General features: G+C 37.4%; 3 protein-coding genes across 8 annotated transcripts in view; 1 reads left to right on the top strand and 2 right to left on the bottom strand.

The window, feature by feature from the left end:
• Positions 1 to 274: 274 nt before the first annotated feature.
• On the bottom strand, positions 275 to 2,643 carry LOC129727692 (uncharacterized). The gene is made up of 4 exons (XM_055685745.1): positions 2,319 to 2,643; positions 2,141 to 2,255; positions 1,290 to 2,081; positions 275 to 1,053 (listed from the first exon to the last, which is right to left on the bottom strand). The coding sequence occupies exons 1-4, from the start codon at positions 2,438 to 2,440 to the stop codon at positions 475 to 477; spliced, it is 1,608 nt and encodes a 535-aa protein (XP_055541720.1). The 5' UTR covers positions 2,441 to 2,643; the 3' UTR covers positions 275 to 474.
• Positions 2,644 to 9,925: 7,282 nt separating this feature from the next.
• On the bottom strand, positions 9,926 to 11,852 carry LOC129727734 (GDNF-inducible zinc finger protein 1-like). Its single transcript, XM_055685844.1, has 3 exons — positions 11,683 to 11,852; positions 11,478 to 11,601; positions 9,926 to 11,366 (listed from the first exon to the last, which is right to left on the bottom strand). Exons 1-3 carry the CDS (start codon positions 11,739 to 11,741, stop codon positions 10,146 to 10,148), a joined length of 1,404 nt encoding a protein of 467 aa, XP_055541819.1. The 5' UTR covers positions 11,742 to 11,852; the 3' UTR covers positions 9,926 to 10,145.
• A 1,485-nt stretch (positions 11,853 to 13,337) lies between these two features.
• The window catches only part of LOC129732496 (golgin-84), a 95,933-nt gene continuing 84,693 nt past the window's right edge, over positions 13,338 to 24,577 (top strand). For 5 of the 6 annotated variants that reach the window (XM_055693426.1, XM_055693424.1, XM_055693427.1 and 2 more), the window contains exons 1-3: positions 22,824 to 24,211; positions 24,263 to 24,437; positions 24,494 to 24,569. In XM_055693426.1, the coding sequence (XP_055549401.1) occupies positions 23,028 to 24,211; positions 24,263 to 24,437; positions 24,494 to 24,569 (1,435 nt within the window). In that variant the 5' untranslated portion in view covers positions 22,824 to 23,027. Of the gene's footprint in view, positions 13,416 to 22,823; positions 24,212 to 24,262; positions 24,438 to 24,493; positions 24,570 to 24,577 lie in introns of those variants that run through there. The other variant, XM_055693423.1, reaches the window with a different exon arrangement.

Raw genomic sequence — 24,577 nt, 5'->3', positions numbered from 1 at the left:
CAAATTGAATGTAATATTATGCATTAAGTTGAAAATTGGAGTTTTCGACTAGCGACATTCGATTTTTCTCTCATACCGTACATTATACCTAACGTCGGAAGCAATGCGCTGTATAGCAAATCAGATGCGCTATACAGCGCACTACTTCCGACGTTAAGTATAATGTACGGTATGAGAGTAAAATCGAATGTCGCTAGTCGACAACTCCTATTTTCAACTTAATGCATAATACATACATAACTTTCATGTCATCAAATTAATATAATAATTTTTTTTTCTCAAGTTGCTTATATTCTACTTTTTTTATTTTATTGGCTGCCTGATTAGCTTAAAGTTTTTTTACGATACTTGTTTATTGAGATTAAAATTACCTGCGAAAATGTTGCATCATAAACATTTGAAAACATATAAAGAATAAGATCGGTATCCTTAGCCAATCAAAAAAACGTATGACACACCTCTCAAAAGCGAAAACTATTCTACAACCTCAGTTATGTCGGAGAAGGTAACGCGTCGCGAAGAATTAAAGGAATCAGTTCCGCTACCATTGAACAAATTCTCTGCATTGTTTGTTGAACAAACATCACTATACTGTACACCTCCATCTCGCGAAATCGATGATTCACTATCCACTGGTATAGGGCTGGCATCTCGATTAACAGGAATTTCGTTTGCCACTGAAGATTCGATGTCCGCTACTATCTGAGCTTCTTCAGCCGGATTTGGATCTCCATCATGATCATCACCATGCTGAGAAGCGTCGTTCGTGTCTGGGGATGGTTGCCGATTTTCAGATAAGTGAATTATTGGTTGAACCGTGATTTCTTCTGCGTCTGCAGCATTGACAGACACACTTTTAGATAACTCTCCAGAGGCTATTTGTAATTGTTCGTCATCGTTATCTGGAAGAATTGATACCTCGGCTTCTTCTAACTCACAGGGTCCAGCACATGCAATATGCTCTGGGCTTTGTAGATGTTCTGTCAGTTGAGCTGGCTTCAAATATTCTTTTTGGCAAATTTCACAGCCAAACACGCGGTTTTGTTTACGATTCTGTAAAGCATAAACAAGGTATTAAATTGTATCATACCGTCAAGTTGACCTTGATTGGGTTTTTGAGAAATCAATAAGTATTTCATTTTTAAAATATAAAAACTAACACTACGTGATTAGGTACTGGTGCATTGTAAATCGTCAGAATATGTTGATATAAATAAATTGTTTGTTCATATGACCTAATGTTTAAACGAAAAACTTAACTTAAACATTCACAGTCTTACAAAACTTACATTCTCATGTGCACTCATGTGACGACTCAGGGTTTTCTGATTGTTGAATGTGTTACTACATAGTAAACAAGTTACCATCGCTGGCACTGGTGTTGGAAAATTTTCCTTCCTCTTTTTGGGAGGCATTGAGATTTCAGCTTGTTTGGCTTTAGGTTTTTTCACCGACGGAGAAACTGTTTTCGTTGTTTTGTTAACTTTAGTAGGCTTAGTGGGAGTTGTCTTTACCACTGACAAACTTCGTTTTTCTGTTCTAGCTTTTGCAACTGATTTTGTTGATTTTTTTGAATGTCCTGATTGCGTTACTTTCGACTGTGAAAATGATTTCATTGCAGCTTTTGTCCTTGTTATGGTGGCTTTGCGATACTTATTAATAAGTGAAGTAGACATGGGAACTAGACGTACCACTAATTCCTTAGAGAAGCGAGGAAAAGCTTTAGATGCATTGAAACCTCGACGGGAGGGAGTATACAACTGATCCAAATTAATTTCTCCAAAATTGCGTTTAGCTGTCGCAACTCTTCTACCACCTCGAGGAGGAGTGTAAAGCTTAGACAAATCTATTTGTTCGCTTTGCATAGAGCTCATACCGATATCGAGTTTTGTTAATTGAATAACAGGAGTTGACCAGCTTTTCGGTTGAACTTGTCTTTTTGGGTTTAAAATGGCATGCAAATTTTGCAAAACCTCGTTGTTTTTCCAGCAAAGTAGACGGAATTCGTGACATTGATCTAATTGCTTCTTGCATTGACCACAGATAGATGTGGGAATTCCCTGTTCGCAGGCTTCAGTGATCTGAAATATTTGTTCAATTAAGTAAACATAATTCTCTTATGAGAAATAAAATAAGTTACCTGAAGACTAGTACATTCAAAAATTTTTTCGGAGAGTCTGTTGTCTCCGGGATAAGCAAAAATGGGCTCCATGTTGATATTAGACAACAAACATAAACGGCACAACTTGTTTAACCTAAGATATACACAACATGTTATGCAATTATTAATACTATTTATTTTAATTGTATGTACTCACGGGTAACAATCGTCTCTTGCAGGATGAACTTTTTGAGGGGCACATACTGCTGAAGAACTTGCAGCAACATTTACTTCTGTTTTGCGAGCAGTCTTTGCTCTTTTTTTACCTCGCTTTGCCATATTAACGTTTACGCTTGTTTTGGAATTGGACAATTGTTTTCCAGAAGTGAAAACAATGTTGTAGTCCTTTATAAACCAGCAGAAATAGAAACAAACTGTGAATGATTTTCTTTTAATGCTAAAAGCCGCTAGGTATATACTTTTTACGCAAGAAAATTTTAGCTGAAAAATTACACATTCTCACCAGGGTTGCCAATAAAATTTTCGATTTAACTAGAAAAAGGCTGAAGAAAAAACTGGATAAAACTGGATTCCAAATAAATTTAAAAAAAGCAAAAAAATGATTTTGAGTGTGCTTTTCTGTTATGGGGACTGAGTTCAGTGACAATTTTTTATGAAGCAACTAAAGAGATACCTCTTCGCAAAAAATTACTTATGTTAATCAGAACTGTTTTGTTTTGGGTTTACATTTTGTTAAAATTATGGACTGAAAAATTTCTTCTAACAGCAGCGCAATTCAAAATTACGCAATCAATCTACAGTCAGGTTTTTTTTACGCGGTTTTTTTACGAGGTTTTTTTACGCGTATTGTTGAATTAACGCGGTTTTTTTACGCGGATTTTTGAATTAACGCGGTTTTTTACGCGAATTTTTGAACTAACGCGGTTTTTTTTACGCGATACCGCGCTTATTCAAAAAATAATTCACGAATTTCCGAATTAACGTGGGTTGGAACCAGAAACGTTTAATTGTTTATTTAGTAAAAGACTTAGTCCAAAAAATACTCTCCGCCCACCGAAAGATCCGGAATTTTAAATACTGGTTCTAGAGCGTCTAGGGTTTTTTTCTAAAGCCCTTCTTGCTGGACTACTTTACGCGGATCTAAAAAAAACGTGGTTTTTTTTACGCGGATTTTTGAATTAACGCGGTTTTTTTTACGCGGATTGTTGAATTAGCGCGGTTTTTTTCCGCGGATTTATGAATTAACGCGGTTTTTTTTTACGAGGTACGTATCCCCCGCGTAAAAAAAAAACCTGACTGTATCTCAAAATTAAGAAAATAGAGCAACATTTTCTTCTGTTACATCCGACATTGAAATTACAATTATTTCTGACTTCGCTATCTTTCGGTATCTAGTTCTTCTAAAAATTTTTAACTGCTACGCAACAGAAAATAAACAGAAATTTTTTTCATGGTCTGGTATAATCTATTTGTTTGGTTTTGTCTCAACCATGTCATGCAGTCTCTAATTTGACCGTGTTTCGTGCGAGAAGATAGCATACTGAGAATGCTGTTAAGAATTGTCAAAATAATTTTCAATCTACAATATTCACGTTTAAAAATTTTTTTCGAAAATCAATCGGAGCTTCAGTGAATAAAAAACTGGATAAAACTGGCAAATATCTAAAAAACTGGAAGATTTTGGGAATAAACTGTTTGACTGGATCACTTGAAAAAAACTGGAGGAATCCAGTTTAAACTGGAACATTGGCAACCCTGATTCTCACAGTCCTAAAAACATGTTTATATATGTACTAATACTACTAATACATACATGCATGTTTCAGTGTCAGAATGTTGATCAAGGTGATCTATAGAGAGGTATAGGAATGAACTTGTGATAAACGAGATTACGGATAATAACACTGAAAAAAATCACAAGCTCACATACCAAACGCTCTTCACACATGTATACAGCGATGATTCGCTCGTTGGATGTTCGTTAGTTGGAGGTTCGTTAGTTGGTTGTTCGCTAGTTGGGCTGTCACCCAACTAAAAAGCACTCTAATATTAGAATTCAACGTCTTTCAAATGCATTTCAGGGGTCCGAAAAGTGATAATAATATTACTAAAATAAAATTATTATTTTAGTATTATTTATTATTTATATTATTTATTGTTGTAAAATTATTATTTATTGTTGTAAAAAATTTGTAAACATGTTTAGTTATTACGCTTAATCCATTCAGCACTAATAAGTTTGTTTCTCAGCGCTATTAACTGGACACTTCATGCAGATCATCTCTGGCATAATCAATTGCGTAATGTGAAAAGTACATGTTATAAATTTACAACATTTTGTGTGTAATTTAGAGGTTTCCTGTTCGGTTGTTTGTTCTTTTATTTCTTCAAGGCCTTCACCGGAAGTATCCAGCGTAGCGATCCTCCATTTTTCAGGCAAGAAGTAGAGTGATGTGCTTGCGCTTTATCATTTTGCTTCTCGTTGGAATTTTCGCATGAAAAAGTATTGACCAAATACATAAAATATTTACTACAGCAGCAAGATAGATGAGCAACGTTAATTTTCTTTGGCATAGTTTTACCGCAATGAAATTAGGAAATTTTCCAAAGCAGGAAGAAAACAAGCAATCGGCACCCCCCTTTGAAAAATTTGCCCAGTTTCCAGTTCATCCAACTAACGAACACGATTCGCTAGTTGGGTGGCAGTTGTGTTCCAACCAACGAATTTCGGCTGTACCAACACAATCATTTTAGCATGTCGACCCATATCGATCGTGTTTTGGCATTGAAATCTGAGTGTAAGAAGATTGATTTTCCTATGCATGACATGGTAAACCCTACGGGGAGACACTTTGGAAACCGCTCACTGATAGGCTGAAATTGAAAACTCCGAGTGCGTTCAGTACGTTCAGTACGAGTGCGTTTTGCAGAGATGCCAGATGTTTTTGAGAAATGTCTGCAACTGCTCGAAAAACCGGAAAAATCTGCTTGAAATCTGACAAAAATCTATTCGTGATTCGCAAGAATTTCGCTCGCGCTGATAAAAGTCTGTAAAAATCTGCACACATTTTGAGAAAAACTGCGCAAATATAAGGAGACTCTGACAAAAATCTGCAGAAACTATGGAAAATCTGTGAATATCTGCAAATCAATAAAAATCTGCACACGGACTCTAAAAATCTGCGTTTTGCAGACAAATCTGCACATCTGGTATCCCTGGCGTTTTGATTTTTGCAGTGCTGCTGAACATGTTTTCATGTTTTGATTTATAGTTTCTTTTATAATTTCACCTGTTATAATTATATGTATGTTATAGCGAATTTCTTAATTCTCCTGAGTCAGGACAAATCTATCGAGGAATAAAGAAACGACATCGCAATTAACGATGCAAGTAAGAAAGAGATGCCAAATAATTGTTTACGAACTAAGCACGTGCGGTGGTGGGTTGAATCCGAGTCTTTGGCATCCCTATACCGAGTAACAGTGAATGACAATGAACTCATGTCCTGGGCTCAAATCAATTTGTGCCCGCTGTCAGCAGTAAGATAAAGATGTATGAAAAGAAGCGGTGATATGCTATCTCGTTTACACATATGTTGAGATGTTAGCCCTTGAAATATGGCGTGATGCCAAAGAGGTGGTTGAAGCTGGCATAGCCAACCTAACTGTGAAAATCCGATATTTTGTTAGAGGAATCACCCAGCTTATGCAGTACGAGAAGGAAGACGTCTTACCTCTTGTGAAATCCGAAGTAGAAAGAGGCTGATTTTTAGGATAGCTCATGTATCTTTAGCAGTGGTGGGCACCATTCCGCTAATTCGCTAATTCGCTAATTAGCGACGCTGAAATTCAGTTAGCGATTTAGCGATTTCGCTAATTTTTGAGCTGGTTAGCGAAACTGTTAGCGTCGCTAAAATTTTGGCCTTCGAAACGCTAATCGCTAATTCGCTAAATTTTGTGGAGAAGCGACAATAGAAATATTTAGAAAAACTGTGAATTGCTGATGGCGTACGTAAATTGCTTCGAAAGATGAACATACTTTACTGCGAAAGTTACTTTTGTCAGTGTTTTACCCTAGAATTGAGTTCCAGTTATCGTGCAAGCCACAGGAGCATTTTGAAGAACAAGCACAAGGTCTAGATTGAATTTTTGGTACACCAAGAACTTTGGTAAATTGCAATGCGCTTGAAATTATGACAAGTTTGGTTCTACTTTTTCGATTCAGATAATAATTGAATTTTCATGAAAGCATTCTTAAGAGTATCTATTTTCAATGCAAGCTAAATAACTTTTGTTATTCTTGTTTTTATAAAATCAAATATGAATACCGTTTCGTGAACCTCTTACTGTAAATAGCTTTAAAAAGTAATTGTTTTCGTTTGTTTAACCAAAACAGATCAAAGTGGTCCAAATCTTACAAAACACGAGTAATAAATATAGCGATATGACTATTTACATATTAAAAAGTTAGCGATTAGCGATTAGCGAAAGTTCCGCTAATGTGGGTTTAGCGTTTAGCGTTTAGCGATTATCGAGCTAGATTTTCCGGTTAGCGACTTAGCGATTAGCGTCGCTAAATTTTCGGTTAGCGGTGCCCACCACTGATCTTTAGCATAATCAACAAGGTCGTTACTATGGTCCTAATAGTAAAGTCACCAAGTAATAAGGATACCAGCTTTTTACGCGCCGTAATGGTGGACGCTATAATGCAAAGTTCGTAATAAATTACCCACACGCTCACTCTGGGCTACTCAACGGCTGAGTTGAATTTTAATCATTTTTTTCAGTTGTTCGAAGACGTCAAAAAATGAGTAGAATTAAATTGATCATGGCGGCAAATTTACTCAAAATTGGGTAACTGGTGCTTGCGTGTTGTTAATAACTTTTTTTGCAATTAAAAGCAAACAGCGAACCGTCTGAAAAACTGAGGAAATAGAAATGTTTGAAATTAGTTGTTATCGGTAGGTAATTCATAATTTGAAATGATTGACTGCAACTAATGCCAATTTTTCTTTTTCACCAGGACTCGTTGGTTGGATATACGGCGAATAAATTCAAAGATCTCCCGTGTCCCGGCGAACAAAGGTAAATTTCTTGAAATAAGCCTTTTTTAAAATAAAATTGATTCAAAATGCAAAGTATAATAATATCGAGTCAATAATGATAATTTTTCCGAAATTCCCTCATTGAAGCTTAAAGTACTCATTTTTGAGTCGAAAATGAGTAACTTTTACGCATCGCGCATCAGGTATAATATGGGTAATATTTATTCAATTTTTATAACATTCGGTGGTACTCAAAAATGAGTAAAACAACTTCTACTCAATTTTGAATACATACGGTTTTATCGAAACTGATTAGGTTTTGACTCAGTTTTGAGTTATCCAGAGTGAGCGTGCACCCTTTGACAACTCTGCTTACGTCAGTTTGAAGTCTTCATACAATTTATCAAAAGAAAAATATATCTGGCAACATTTGTGTTGCCAATTTTTCAGAAATCGCAAATCTGACGTAAGCAGAGAGGTTCGCATATTACGAACACGTATTATAGCGACCGCCATTATGGTGCATAAAAAGCTGAATACTATCCAGCTTTGTACGCGCCATAATGGCGGACGCTCTAATTCGCGTTGACGGTGTTGCTGATATTTGTTTGGTTTTTGCATGCGAAAAAGAAAGAAGGAAATATTTTTGCTTTTGTCATCACGCACATTTTGACAATTGGATATGAGTGTTCACGTAGGTGCGAACAGCCTTCAAAATCTCTTTCAACGCGAATAACCCGAATGAAAAATTCGTAATATGTTACCTACCCTTTTGACAACTCTGCTTACGTCAGTTTGACTCTTCATGTGTTTCACGAGAAAAACAATTAATCTGTCAACAATAATGTTGTCAAAACTGCAGGTATTCGCGTTGACGGTGTTGCTGATATTTGTTTGGTTTCTGCGTGCGAAAAAGAAAGAAGGAAATATGTTTGCTTTTGTCTTCACGCACATTTTGACAATTACATACGAGAGTTCACGTAGGTGCGAACAGCCTTCGAAATCTCTTTCAACGCGAATAAACCGAATCACGAATCTGACGTAAACAGAGAGGTTCACTAATTACTAACGCGCATTATAGCACCCGCCATTATGGTGCGTAAAAAGCTGGATACTGTTAGGTTATTATGGCAACCCCAATGCTGTTATGTATTAACGTTATGTGCCTTATAGCAAATTTCTTTATTCCACTGTGTGCGGGCAAAACTGTCGAGGAATAATGAAACATCATCGCCATTTAAGACGCAAGTGAGAAAGAGATGCTAGATAATTGTTTACGAACTTAGCACGTGCGGTGGTGAGTTGAAGCTGACAAATTTTACAGTGCGCTTCGGGCAGCACGGCAGGTCAGAACTGGGTCAAAATCGAGCGAATAAAGAAGGTTTTTGACCCAAGTATGATGACAGTTCTACAAGGTATGCTACATTTTTGTCTATCCACGCACACAAACAAATCTCGTTATGAAAATTTTCGCGTTTTGTATGGAATTCGGAACATTTTTGGAAATTTCTCGTTTTATGTTGTTTTATATCTGATTTTTTTGGTTGGAGAGTGAATCTCCAGTTGAAACACACTAGAAATTGATATTAATTCAGATTTAGTGTGAAAAATTGCGACAATATGACGAAATAAAATATATAAAAATGCTATATTTCTAATAGTTGGAGCATAATCTTAGTCATTGTCATAGCTCATGACTTTTGTTACTGTATGAAACATAAGCGACTCTATTTTGAAGCGCTATTAGAGTACAAGAAAAAAACGAAAAGTGCAAAAAGGTTACCGGCAAATTGATGAAAAACAGCATATTTTACCTAAACCGCAGCATGTTTATGTATTCCCCACAAATAAAACATGTTTCAACATCATTCCTATAACTTTTCAGTAAAATATGTTTTATAAGTTTAGTTTAAAATGCAAAATCATTTCAAATTTCATACAAAATTGGAAAAAGTTCATAACGATCACTAATACTAATGCATCGACGTGAATAGCATACCTTTTAGAACTGTCATCTATACTTGGGGTTTTGACAGCAGTTAGTGCGCTTCCAGGTCAAAACGAGGTGCGCTGGTAGAATAAAGAAATTCGCTATTTTATACACTAAAGTCGCTTTTTACGCGGGGGATACGTGCCGCGTAAATTCCGGAATCCTCGTAAAAAAACCGCGTAAATTCCGGAATCCGCGTGAAAAAACGCGTAAATTCCGGAACCCGCGTAAAAAAAACCATCGTTAATTTTGCATTCCGAGTGAAGGGGAACCGGATTCCGGGCAAAAAAAAATAAAAAATAAAGTAAATTCCGGAATCCGCGTAAAAAAAACCGCCCGTTATAACAGTTTTATATGGTTCCCGAATTCACTCCGCCAGACTAGTAAAATATACAGTGACTCTAGTATTGACCTGGCGTGCTGTCCGAAGCGCACCGTGAAAACTTGTCAGTTTTAGCCCACCACCGCACGTGCTTAGTTTGTTAACAATTATCTGGCATTTCTTCTATCTTACTTGCGTCGTAAATCGCGATGTTGTTTCTTCATTCCTTAAGTAGATTTGCACTGGGCCAGTGGAATAAAAAATTCACTATGAAATTCGAACTGATGACGCTTGTCAAAAAAGACTGTAACCATGAGGTTACGAGTTCCCCTTCTAAATAAGGCAGTTTTTCTTTTTGGGAAGAAAGGGCCGTATTACAGAAGCTTCGACGAACAACTGGTCTCATGGTCATGGGCCCAAAATAAAATAACGAAATGAAAAAGATATTTGAGCTTTGAATCCAAAAATATATTTAAAGGCAATTTGAGTTTGTGTATAAAATTCATATAGGGAAACATTTTTGCACATTCGATAATTGAAAAATAAAATCAATATTCATCTCTATTCTAATAATGTATTTAAATGATTACAGTGTTTAACGTTTTTGGTACATTTGATGCGTAGGATAATTGGCTTCGCATTTCCACATCTGCCGTTGGCAGTATGCTAGGTAAGGTCGACTATCTCGATAGGTGGCTCGATTATTGCAACATCATCGATGTTATTCAGTGGTTGCAGTAGTTCATCAAGATCCATTTTCTCTAACAACAAATCCAGATCTAGTGGTTCTAGTTCTATACGACACGGTTGAACAGCGGTGTGTTTTGCTAGAGTTTTTTCATCATCGAAATACGCATCGCAATAGTCGCATTTGTATGTAGTTACTTCATCGTAGCAGACATCTGCGTATGGATTATTGTCATCCTGGTTCATGCGACTCGACTGGGATTTTTGGCTTGAGCGTCTTTCAGAAATTTGATAATCATTTTCGCTGAAGTTGGAACAAACCGAATTTCGTCGACTAGAATTACTTTGGTAGGAATAGCGCCTTCTCGGATAAACGGCTTCACCTGTGGCTGCTCGATGCATTATTGTACGATAATGCTGATGCAAACCTTGGGCAGTAGTGAAACTTCTATCGCAAAGTTTACACTCTCTTAAAATTGTTGAAGCATGTTTCTCTGCTATATGTCGTCGTAAAGTTTCAGTTGTAAAATAAGTTTTTGAACAAAACTTACAAGCTAATTCGTGTTTCCGGTTAGCATGATAAAGATCGATATGTTGCTTAATTTGAATACGATAGGGGAACGATCCGTCACAAAATTCACACTGAAATAAATCATTTTCTCCCGTTTGATCAATTATAGAATGGCGGGATATTCGTCTTTCCGATTGCAAGGTACCTGTAAAACCATTGAGACGAGCCAACGGTATTACTAACGCTGGGACTTTATTTTCTGCCTCGTTTAAACGCCGCCGCTTGGGAGATTCTTCTTGGGTATCAGTTTCGTAAGCGAGTTGACGATAAGGGATTATTTCGTCCTCATCAAAAGCGTGACACTCGTTTTCATCGTCCTCACAATCGCTCCAAGTAATATCACTAGTACTAGTAGATGATTGCATGTTGCTGCGTGTTGATTTTCTGCGTGACAGCGTTCGTTTTCTTCGACTTTTTGATTTGTGCTGATTAGCCGCTGTTTGACCAGGGCGAATAACCATACGTAGTTCATTTTGCTGTGTGCTGTTATACGTGTCATGGTTAGCAAGTAAATTTTGGATGATTTTATTGTTGCGTTGGCATAATTCTAAAAACTGATAACTTTTATACACAGATGTCTTACAAGAAATACAAATTGCGCTCGGTCCAACGGCAGCTTTCTCATCTATCTGAAAATGTAAACATTTTTTATGCAATTCAATGACAGTGCATCATAAAAAATGTAGCGTAGCCGGCTGTTTATAGGTACATGTTTATCTTGCAGAAAACGTCTATTTTACCTCCACACCAGTGCAAGCAAAGATTTTGTTGGCCAACGTTCTATCGCCAGGATGTATGAATATTGGCTCAGCCTCTTCGGCACGCATCAAGCACAGGCGGCAAATGTAACGAAATGATGCTGATCTAAACAAAAATTCCACCACAAATACTTGTTGACTGTCGTTGGCAAAAACAAGATTATGTCTGTACAATTTATAGGCTTACCCGTAGTGGGCCTTAGGAGATTCCTTTGGTAGATTGCACTTACAACACAGTTCTGTCATTTTACTATTAATTTAGTTATCTAAAATAATTTCTATGGGTCAAACTTTAGTTAAGTTCGAAATCGAACTATATTCAACGCCATGTTATATTCATGCACTGGACTAGTGATGGGAAACTTATCGATACTTATCGATAATATCGATAGATGCTGGACATCGATATTATCGTTATTTTTCTTACGTTAACGATAATTATCGATATTATAAGGGTGAGCACAAGTCAGTGCGGCTGGTTACTGGAGGAGACCCAAAAGAAGGAGACCTCACCTACCCTACCCCAGGAGTTGCTTTTGCCGCTAGGTATTAAGAGATTTGCCCAAAACTGAACGCGGTCTAATCCAAACTAGGGACGTTGCGATACCACCGATGCTAATACAGAATCGATCCTTCTGCTTCCGATACTCGGATATTTGGTATCGATGTTTTACCAGCGATACTTCATCAATATCGATACACACCTCTCAGTATCGAAAAGACTCAAAACAACCCTGTAAAGAAGAACGAACGAAGCAGCAAACTTGCTGTTTCCTGTGCCATTTTGATGCATCGTATGCATGCATGCCATCTCATCGGCAATGCCAATTTAACAGAAATTTCTGTAGATTAACCTACGAGAACGATCCTTTTCTACGGTCATGCAGATCCGAAGGTAAAATCTACAGAGCCATGCAAGCGGCTCTTTTCGAAAACAGGATCAATTATTAAGGAAAAGCGTAATCGACTTTTGACTAAGTTTCTGCAGAAGCTGGTGTTTCTAGATTCATTAATTTATAGATCATTTTACGAACTGACAGGTGTCACGTATTCTGCTGTTGATGATGTTGCTTTTACGTGCGTTATGTAAGCGGTTCCGAGCTTTCTGTCAAAATTTCATTCATAGATTGAGTTCAGAAACGTCTCGTAAAATGGTCTATATAAATGGTTTAATTGAATGAAACGTTTTATCTTGAGGAATAAATAATAAAAAAAATTATGACTTATATTTTGAATGCATTGGTATCGCACAACGATACATTTAGGTATCGATACGTTAGCCTCGATACTATCGGAATATCAGTACCTGCTCTCGATACAGGTATCGATCCTAAGTATCGATGTTTAATGGTATCGCAACGTCCCTAATCCAAACACCGCGCTTGAATCAAAGGCCGCGCTGAGTTGCCAGATGTATGCTGTTTTTAATTGCATCAACCTTCATTGTTAAAAAATCGGAAAAATCCTTGAAGAAATCACTGCTGGAGACAGTGGAGACTAAAAAGGATTACTAATCACCAGAGGAAAATCTATTGGATCATATACTCACTTCGTTGTTTCTGTTTTAAGCATTATGATATCAATCTATATTAGAGTAATCTGTAAAAATGGCACCCCTGACGCCGCATTCAGTGTGCTGCCAGAATCGAAGTTTGTTTTGATTTTGGAAAGGGTTGCCAAGACAGGTAGATTTAATTTTGGCTGTTGCTTACAGTGTCCCGAGGAAAATAAAATCGATTCGGCAACCAAGAAGGGCATTTGGTTTCAGAGTTTCGGTTTATAGCGCGGCGAATAAGTTTCAGTGAAACTCACAATATTTGTTGGGTGCTGTTATTCGACAAGATTTAGCATTGTTGGGGGTGGTGTAAAGGTTCGCCCCAGGTGTCACTGAGTTTCTGAGAAATAATGGTAACTAAAAAGGTATTTATAGTTTTTAGTTTCCTAAGAACAGATGAATTCGACAACTTAGTACTGGAGAACTTTAAAAAAATATCCCAATTTTTTGCACCATCTCATAAAAAGCAATGATACGAAATTGTAATAAAACGCATTTTCTTTGGCTTACCAACTCTTATAATATGATGGACATGCGTAGCGGCAGTCTATTGGTAATTCTTTGGTAATTGTTTAGTTCAACTTGGAACTGTTTAAGTTTAAAGTATCTGTTACCCAATTTTTAGTTCCACTAAAAATCCAAATCAACGAAATTGTTGCGCCAAAAAAGTATGCTGATTTATACAGGGGGTAGACAAAATAATTGAGATAATAAAATTCTCTCGAATTTTAACTGGAATTTTATTTCACTGGAAAACAGTATTATATTAGTATTACTTGGGAACTTGGTGTAACCAACCTACACCGAAAATGTTTCGGATTTCAAGAGTGTGTGTCAAAGTGTACATTTTTGCAACGCATAGAACGGCAACTAAATTGTCTATCTAAAATACTTCATTTAAAAAAATCTGAGATCACCGATTTATTCTAAAATAATTTTTTGTTTTTAAAATTATATTTTTTCAGAGAAGGGTCTTAAACTCATTTTTTTATATTTTTGAAGGAAAGTTCAGATAATTTTTACTAAGATATATTGATTCATAAGAAAAAGTTTCAAATACAGTTAGGCTTTCTTACGCGGGGGATACATGCCTCGTGAAAAAAACATGTTAATTTAGAAATCCGCTTGATAAACCGCTTTAATTAAAAAATTCGCGTAAAAAACCACGTTTATTTGAAAATCTGCATAAATAACCTTTTAGAGAAAATCCGCGTGAAATAATCTGACCTTTTTAAATGTTAATCCAGATAAATTTTCAAACGCGAGTTTGCAAAGTTGCTTGCTTTAATAAGACCTACACACCCACAATGTTCGATTGAATTCTGCTAGAGTGCTGCAAGCTCAAAGAAAATTAGTACCCAACAGGGAAAAAAGCACCAAAATCAACTTCCATACTTAATAAATTCATACCTCGATGATTCCTTGGCGAACTTTCAATCTTTGGCTACCAATGAACCCGAAATAAATTTTGATTTATTGACAACATATAAACCTGAGTGAAACAGAATGTCAGAAAAAGTTCTACGCGTTGCAAAAATGTACACTTTGGCACACACTCCGGAAATCCGAAACATTTCTAGTGACCCTTGGTCATGTCCAGTTCTCAAGTAATACTAGGAAACTAGGACCGTTTTCCAGTAAAATGAAACCTGTTTTGTCAGAATTGATTCGTTTTTCGTGAAGTTTTGGCCATTGACAGAGTTTTGCCTGCTTCAATTATTTCCCTCATTATGCAACCTTCAAAATGAACTTCGACTTGAAAAGTACTCCCGGCGTAAAACCCGAAGACTTTCCAAAACAAACTGTTTAACTCGTTCGGTTGTTTGAATTTCATTCACAGTATCTAATTCACAGTAAGATTTGTCATTCAAGGCCTTAACACAATGGATACGTTGCGGCTGCGTTTGCGGCAATTTGACAGTTAGCCCATACATTTACTGTCCAATTGACGTCAACGCAACGCAAACGTATCCATTCTATATGGGCCATCATTGTCTCTGTTTTTAACAAATTGATATAGCAAAATTGCATTTGTCGAATAACGTTTGCGTTAAAAAAAATGGACAAAAATTGCCGATTTTTCATGGGTTTACCTTTAATCGCACTGACGAAACTACTCATGCATCATCAATCATAGTAACCCATGAGTTAGCAAAAAAAATTAACAGCTCTATCAGTCAAACTCTAACTGTGATGGCGAAAAAAGTGAAGCTACTCCGTTCAGAAGTGCGCGTCAGAAACGGACATCGTGCGGCACTTTGTGGACGTCGGGTATGCCGGTTCTGGCATCTACAACATCTTGCACTATTGGACAACGATCAGAGCATCGAAAGAAAGCCCGGTTCGGACGGCCAACGACCCTGAGCGACAAGAAGCTTCGAAGGATGCTGAAGAGGAAGACCGAGGGAGAAGTGGCTAAATCACTGCGTGCACTTAACGAGAGGTTGGTGCATGCTCTAAAACAGTGAAAAAGTATCTGGAGAACATGGACATACATGCAGGAAGCGGCAGTCCCGTCCACTGGTCTCGGAGCTGCAGGCAATGACGCAGCGACAGCGGTTGAATAAGATGGTCAAATCGATTTTCCCGGCGAATCGCGACGTGGCAGTGGTGATGGACGACTAGACCTATCTCACCCTGGATGGCAACGACTAGCAGGGCTCTTCGTATTTTACCTCCCCCACGAAGGAAGTGAGCACCGAGGTAAAGTTTATTTCACAGACCAAGTTCCCCAAGAAGGTGTGGCTGTGGCTGACAATCAGCGAGAAAGGGATGTCAAAGTTGCTCTTCTTTCGCTCCGGGCTGGCCGTGAACGGGGAAATTCATAGTACGAAGTGCCTGACAGAAGTTGCGTCGTTCATCAAGAAATACCATACGCGCGAAGACACGGTTTTCTGACCAGATTTGACGTCGGCCAACTACTCGAAGCGATCGTTGGAGGAGATGGAGCGGCTGAATATCGATGTGGTACCGAAGTCGGCGAATCCGCCCAATGTCCCCCACCTGCTTCCCATCGAGGATTTCTGGGTAAACTTGAAGCGCAAGATCTATACCAACAATTTTGTCGCGAAAACGGAGGAGGAATTAATAAAAAAAAAAAAGAAAAAAGAGCTTAAAAACATGCCTACACGCATGTTTTTGTCCGCCATGGCGAATGTTCCGGTTAACTGCCGGAAGGCCGCACGCAAGGACGTAATATTTTTTTACGAGGAAGCTAACATGATAACCTTCCATTGAAAATTTTATCCAACTCAATTATCTGTCATAGTTTTTTTTCATCACCATCTGAAATAGTTTTTTTTTTCATCACCATCTAAAAAAAATTCTTTTACCGCAAACGTTAGTTGTCAAATTATCGATAATATCCCCGAAATTATCGATTGTTATTGATGTCCGTTTTGGGCGATATTTCCCATCACTAACTGGACAGGGATACAGAGATGCCAGATGTTTTTGTGAAATGTCTGCAACTGATCGAAAAAATCTAAAAAATCGGCTCGATTTGAAAAATATCTATCCGCGTTTCGAAAAAAACTCGCTCGTGCAGGTAAAAGTCTGCAAAAAATCTGCACGCATTTTGTCAGTCTGCGAAAATATAGGGAGGCTTTGACAAAAAGCTACAGAAACTATATCAAAAACTGCAATTGGGTCCTAAAGCTCAGAGTCTATGTTTATAATAAGAGTCCCGCAAAGATGAAACTAAAGGAAATCAGTGTCAAACGAGGGTACCAATCGAGCAATGTAAATAAACAAGGTGATACTGTTAGGAGTGGATGAGAAGTGTTGTAATTGAGCGTAATAAAGAATATGTGTTTTTCCGAAGTTTTACTTACACATTTAATCCAACATTAAACCTGTACACTGGTTTACTTAAATTTAACAAAACATCACCGGTGTGATCTTTCAAAACTGTGTACCTTGTGAAGAATTTAAAAAAAATAATATTCTCTTATGCATGGTGAAAAACAGAACTGTATATTCTTGGCAACGAACGGCACAAAACCTGTGTTGCCGAAACGATAGATTTTCTCTTTGCGGGACTCTATATACACATAGACTCCGCTAAAGCTATACCGGTTTTATATATCATTTGAAAAAGCCGCGTTTTCTGAGCAAAACGTGATTTTTAAAAAACGTTTGCGTTTTGTAGACAAATCTCGCCAAACATGTGAAAAGGGCCCATGTACCATATGTAAACAAGCCAAATTTTCTCGGTTTTTGATCAATACAAGCGAAATCTGCTCTTACCAATAAGATTCATTGATAAAAGAATTCACCCTTTATCAAAAAATCTTATTTGTACGAGTAGAATAAGCTTGTATTCATTGAAAAACGTGAAACTGTGGCTTGTTTACATATGGCACATGGGCCCTTTACACATGTTCAGCGAGAAATCTGAACTTCTGGAATCCCTGGTCGAATCCGGAGTGATTCGTGATTAGGGCGCAACTAACAAAATGTAAAAAAATCGTTTTATTACACCATTGGTTTCGAAAAGACTGACAAAATTCATGGCAAGAATTATTTCTTTTGTAGTAATCGATACAACTATTCAAATCAAGTTTTTAGTGAAGGGCAACAAAACAGTTCACCCAAAACAAAAGATACTTTGGAAATGGGCTTTTTTCGTTGTTTTGAAGCAACGGGCTTATTTGTGAAATATTTCGTAAACAGGCGATAGTAAAGGGCGGATCAACATTATGTTTTCAAAACACAGGCGAATTGAAAGGGCGCAACTGAGGGAAAAAATAAAAACAAGGCGAAATAAAGGTGGGCGAATATCGTTGTCAGAATGCTTTAAGGCTCATTTGATAAGGGGTAGAAGAAAAGCGCAGATTTCAGCCATCAATGCACAAATTTAATGTAGTATTGTTAGGAAACTATAAGACAGGTTTATTTTACGTCGATTTTTGGTATTGATATTAATGTTAGTCACTTCCTTTGAAATTACGATTTGAAAATGTACACTAAGGTCGCTTTTTACGCGGTTTTTTTCTACGCGGCTTTTTTACGCGGATTCCGGAATTTACGCGGTTTTTTTACGCGGATTCCGGAATTTACGCGGATTCCGGAATTTACGCGGTATTTTTTTACGCGGATTCCGGAATTTACGCGGTTTTTTTTTAACGCGGCACGTATCCCCCGCGTAAAATGGTCTTTACTGTACTTGCAAATTTTCAAACTGATATTCCTCAATGTTTATCTTTTGCCAGTTGCGCCCGTTGCGCCCTAATCGCAAATCACTCCGGAAATGTCTGGCAGCTGACAGGGTTGCCATCCCCTGGCTACAGACAGGGCTTTGAAAAATCCTTTTCTATAAAGACGCTTGAACGTTTTCGCGATCAGTTACAAGCTTTCCTTTTTGTGCGATCCTTCGCTCAATTTCAACTTGTACCTGCAGCACTTTCAATTTCAACGAACGGTTGAAAGCAGAGTGAATAAGAAACGAGCTGCGTGCAACGTTGCTTTCCGCAAAAGGACCGCCGCTTCGGCGTTCAAGTCCGTCGTACAATCTTCTGTCGGCAGTCACGTACCATTTTTCGTTTGCGTTCATGATCGACCGAAAAAACAGTCAATCAGTTTGAAGCATTCTTACGTTTGAGGCTCATGTGCTGGTTAGTAGGTACTGTTGAACCTACAGTACCAATTTTTACTAACCGGGACCTCATTCGTAATGAATTAACCAACGCTTACTTCAATCATCTGCGTCGAATATCGCTTAGCAGTAGAGTTTGTGAGTGATATTCAATATAACCATCATTCAAGCCACGTGGTAATGGCTTTATGAGTAAGATACACTCAAAATATTTTTCACGTTATTGTGACGTGAAATTTCCTGAACTTATTCATTTTCTGTCATTTTTCATGATTTATGTGACAAACATAACATCTACGTGAAAATCACATGCATACTATGTTTTATCACGTAGTATCTACGTGAACTTGGCAACGTCAAAAGGCGAAGCTGTTGTGTAATTCGGTCTGATTGAAATTGATTTCATGGATGGCCTGCCAATGAGTGAGATTTAGAAAAACCATAAGAATTCGACATGGAATCTTTAGCTTACAGATTTTGCACAGATTCAGTTCAAAGATCCAGGAGTTACCTGAACATAAACAGTAGCAGCTAACAGTAATTATCGACGGTAAATGTCTTTATATTTGTCAATCCATTTTCAAATTGGAAGTTTTGCATGCCCGTGCGACTAGCAACATATTTCAAAAAATTCTGAAATCTAATTTCTCTCTTAAGAATTTGGGAAACCACAATCGAAATTTATACGTTTTATAAAACGTAGTAGCTATCCGTTATGCTTTTCACTTTACCGGTAGTTAAATTCTACGTGAAAATCACATGAAACGCATATGTGTACTGAATAATATTCACAGGATAAATCATCTCGACAGATCATGGTGAACTCAAATGACAATCACGTAAAATCGACGGGAAAATGACAGTGGAAAATATTCACATAACTTTTCCGGTAATCATAACGTGAAAATTATTTTGAGTGTAGTTTTTCTCACAACATCGGCGGGAAGAAGATAGGGTAGAACAGGGCTAGTTGGTTACGGGGTTAGTTGGTCAATGAGGATTACATCAAACCAACGCATCGAAAAAACTGTGTTTTATTTTCACATATCATTTATATAAAAAAATTATATGGGTTATATGGGTGATATAATCAGATAAGCAAAGAAACTAAATGACAAAACAAAGTGCAGTTGTGCAAATTGTGATTTAAAAAAATGTTTATCGTTGTCCGTCGGTTTATAAATAAAAAATAATAAACACCCGTTTTCAAATGACAATTCGCTCATTAACAGATTTTGAGCAGGTTTGAGCAAGAATTCAATTAAAAATACGAACGACAACGATAAAAATTTCTCAAAAACCACGTTTTGCTCATAAAATTACTCTCTTTCAGCTGATCTATAACAATCAGAAAACCATAAAAACTTTAGAATTGCGGAATTCGGTTCGAGTTTTCAATTTAACACGTGTTTCCTTTGGTCAAGTGTCCATTCAAATCATCAATGTAATTTCAACGTATGCACCAAAGTCGCTTTTTACGCGGGGGATACGTGCCGCGTAAAAGGAAACCGCGTAAAAAATAATCGCGTAAATTCCTGAATCTACGTGAAAAAACGCGTGAATTCCGGATTCCGAAATGAAAAAATACGGAATCCGCATAAGAAAAAAACACCGCGTAAATTCCGGAATCTGCGTAAAAAACCGCGTAATTTCCGGAATCCGCGTAAAAATGACCACATAAAAAAAACCTGCGTAAAAAACTGTAAAAAAAGGCGACCTTAGTGAACTTTTCGTCAAGCAAGGGAGATTAACACTTTTTCATCCAATAATGAGTAGCTTTTGCGAACGTCTAAGCGAAAAACTGAAAACGATTTGACTTCCGCCTAAATGCTACAGACTGCCGTTGATGCATTGGTGGAGGAAAACTGAATTGTCCTTTCGAAATAAAAGTTGTCACTTTACCCCACTCGCTGATCAACTTCTACCCTACCTGAGGAGCTAATTGGCCAATCTGTAAACCGCTCAAAAAAGATCAAATACACTGAAGCCTTTTAACGCGTATTAGGGAATTTACGCAGATTTCAGAACTTACGCTGTTTTTTATGCAAATTTCAGAATTTACGCGTTTTTAACGCGGATTTCGGAATTTACACGTTTTATTTACCCCAATTTACGATTTCAGAGTTTTCACGGTTTTTTTACCCGAATTTCGGTATTAATCCATGCGGTTTTTTACTCGGATTTCGGAATTTACGCGGTTTTCAGAAATTTCTCGTTTTTTACGCGAATTTTGGAAATCACCAGTTTATTCACTCAGACTTCGGAATTCACGTGAAGTTTTACGCATATCTTACAATTAACGCCATTTTTTACCCGGATTTTGGAACTTACGCGTTTTTCACGCGGATTTTCTCCGCGCTACGTGTCTCCTCGTAAAAAAAAACTTTAGTGTATCCGCAAAATTGCGAGCTGTTTAATGTAGTTCATATTTTCGCATAATACTCGCATATGACGTAACTTTTACCTCGATATAACGTAACTTTTTAAGATGTATTGATATTGAATATAAATGATATAGCAACTGTTTTTGGGGTATAAATTGCTTCGAAAATATGTAGTAAGTTTTGAAACCAATGAAACCAATGCGAAAGTCCCAAATGGGCATAAGAAAGGTTTTGAAATACTAATGGGTGATGGGATTAGGTTTCCACGCATCCTTCAGTAACAATTCACAGTCTTGCATCAACTTTTTTTTTTGTTTGTTGAAATTTTCTCTAAAGAAAAGCATAAGAAAGGTTTCAAATCACTGGTAGGTGATGGGAAATAGGTTTCCGCGCATTTTTGCATTTCAACAGTCTTGCATCAATTAAAAAACTTTTATTTTACTTGTTGAAAAATTGTCTTAAATCTGCTTAAAATTACTGATAGGTGATGGAAAATAGGTTTTCGCGCATCTTTGAGTAATCATTAACATTCTTGCATGAATTTAAAAAAAAATTTTTTTGCTTCGATACAACGTAACTCGATATAACGTAGCGGTAATGAAAATAAAGTTGCCTTATATCGAGGTATGACTGTATTACCGGTATAAAGTAATGGAACATTTTTACCAAAAATGACCAACTTTTCCCGCTCTACCCTAAGTACCGATTTATGCATTAGTCATATGTTACACAAATTTCAAAGTTCTATTCCAATCCAATCCGACATGAAAAAACAAATACGATAACAAACGCAAAACGAAACAGTAAGAATGATACCAACCGCCCTCATTCACTTCGTGTCTTGCACGTACACATAATCGGAGAGTGAACGTAATTAACGAGCGCTGCCATAGCGAATGACCGCCACCTAGAAACTAAAAAAACGATCAACTTTACTTTGACTGGTTTTTCTCTGGGCGATCGCTTGACTATATCGAGCAGTCAAGTTGACTGCGGAAGGCGTTCGCATTCGGGTTATTCGCGTTGAAAAAGATTTCAAGGCTGTTCGCACCTACGTGAACTCTCATATGCAATTGTCAAAATGTGCGTGATGACAAAAGCAAAAATATTTCCTTCCTTCTTTTTCGCATGCAAAAACCAAACAAATATCAGCAACACCGTCAACGCGAATTCGTGTTTTAACAGTCAACTTGCGATCCTTTGAAAAGCACTGTACAGATAGTCAGCCTATACACCAGAGAGACGCCGAGACACTCCCCGTGAGGGCAGCTGTCAACATCCAAACGGGCGATCTGTATAATTTTGCATTGCCGTTATCCGTTTTGATGTTGACAGTTGCCTTAACGGTGAGTGTCTTGTCATTTCTCTAATGTATAGGTTCGCTAGCTACAGATGATGATAAAAATTTCATGGGAATGGCATCGCTGTCCGCACCATACATTTGACGCGTTTTCAACGGCACTGGCACCCGAAAAATGGACACTTTACCCTTTTCTTCTGGTGGTTCGGGCAAAACAATCAAATGTTGTCTGTAATTATTGTTTGCATTTCTGATAATTCTGAGAAATTTCCGCGATGTTATGCATATTGTTTAAAGCTCTATAAGATAGTTAATATATTCTGTTTATTCCAAGATGAGGCGCATCAAATTTCTTGCCAGTCCTTTGAAAACTTTTCAACTCAACAAACAGAATTTAGTGTGGCAACCCTGCCTGGGGCAGATTTCATGTATCAAAGCTAGGGAACCTATACCTATGGTGTATAGGCTAACTAATCAAAGCAGAGTAGGAAGAAGTCTTTATATACTGTTCACGATTCATTCGGTTTTGTGAAGAATGAACACTCCATGAGTAGATTAGAGATTATTTTGTTTACGTTTCGGTTTCCAGTTGTCTGCTGACAGTGCTGTTTCCATTGCTCATACGTTGTTCAGGTTGGTGTAAAAATTAAGAGAGTTGAAATTCATAATTGTAGGGAAGTAAAATATAAAACCTGACATGTCGTGGTTTCAAGAACTAGCTGGGAAAGCAGAAAATATTTTAACCAGAATTGATCAGAATGCAGCTACAGTGCTTCAACAGCCGTCTCTTTTGTCTGAAGAAAATGCTGATGTTGACGATCTAGGCCGATTGATAGAAGTAACAAGCGATTTGGATAACTCACACAGGAATGCTTCCATTAGCATTATCAAATCCCCATCGGTCAAAGTAATGTCGCTTAGCACTAAAAGAGATTTAATTAGATGCTCGCCCACGGCGTCCCAAGAAAAAGAATTGCTTGATGATAGAACAGATTTGGAAAACGTGTCAGTGAAATCAGACAGACTTAATTCATCGCGTAGAAGCTCACTCAGTTCAAAAAAGGATGGAACTGTTGTGGAGTGTATCGCGCAGTCTGCTTTGAAGAATATAGCTCAGGATAGCTTTTCTCTAGAAAAAGAATTAGCTGCTACAAAAATTATACTGGCGCAAATTAAATCAGAAAGAGATGAGTTGAAAGTTGAACTCGATAGTGTCCAGACACAACTCTCCAATTCCAACTTTAAGGCAAAATTAGAAGAATTAGAACTACAGTACCAGGTTTTGTTCGAGCAAAAAAGTGATCTGCAAATGAGGCTTTTAAATGCAGAGGAAACCAATGAGAAATACATCAAATCTATCTCAGAACTGGAGTCGACAGTTTCAAAACATTTGCAAACTGAGCACGAGCTGAGCCAGAAACTAGAAATGGCAAGAATGGAAACTAATAATGTTACAACGGAATTGCAACAGTATCGTATAAGAGCTCATGCTACACTTCAACTCAAAGAGCAAATGATTGAGCAACTAAAGAACAACGAAACGGTAAATGGAATCAATAGTAACGACAAATCGAATCAAATTGATCAGATAGAGCTTGAGCAGTTAAAAAGTGAGAGGCACGGTCTTCTTGATGAAATTCTGAATCTAAATAAAAAGTATGAAAATTCTAAAACATTCTGGCAAAACATGGAGTCTCAGTTCAAGGAAACTATACATGAATTGGAAAAGAAAAATTATGATTTACAGCAAAATCTCAGTATCCAATCAACGAAGACATTGCAGCTTGAAGATGATCTAAATATTCGACAAAAAGAACTGATATCCACGAGACAAGAAATTGCTAGACAACGATCTGCGTTTTCGGTGCAAACACATGAAAAGTATGTGGTTGGTTCAATTGAAAGTTTTACACTCAATATTATTTGTTTCAGAGATACCGAAATTTTGAAACTGCGAAACCAAGTTCAAAAACTTCCAACCAGTCCCTCACTGGATCTTGAACAGCGCTTAAGCTCACTAACGCAATCTTTAGTACACAAGCAAACCACACTTGAAACTATTACGGCTGAAAGAAATGCACTTCGGCTTCAGTTAGAAAAATTGGAGGTGATGCATTTTTTTCTAGAAAAGATTGTTCGCAAACTCAATTGTTTCTCTTTTAGACACAGTATCGTAGTACCGTCTCGCAAATTCGGCAACAGCGTGTATCTTACATGAGTACCAATGAAACTGATGATGGTTAGTAG

This window comes from Wyeomyia smithii, chromosome 3 (genome assembly GCF_029784165.1).
Source record: "Wyeomyia smithii strain HCP4-BCI-WySm-NY-G18 chromosome 3, ASM2978416v1, whole genome shotgun sequence".
Classification (NCBI taxonomy): domain Eukaryota; kingdom Metazoa; phylum Arthropoda; class Insecta; order Diptera; family Culicidae; genus Wyeomyia; species Wyeomyia smithii.
The sequence above is the reverse complement of the archived record's forward strand: the minus strand, read 5'-3'. Positions and strand labels throughout refer to the sequence as shown.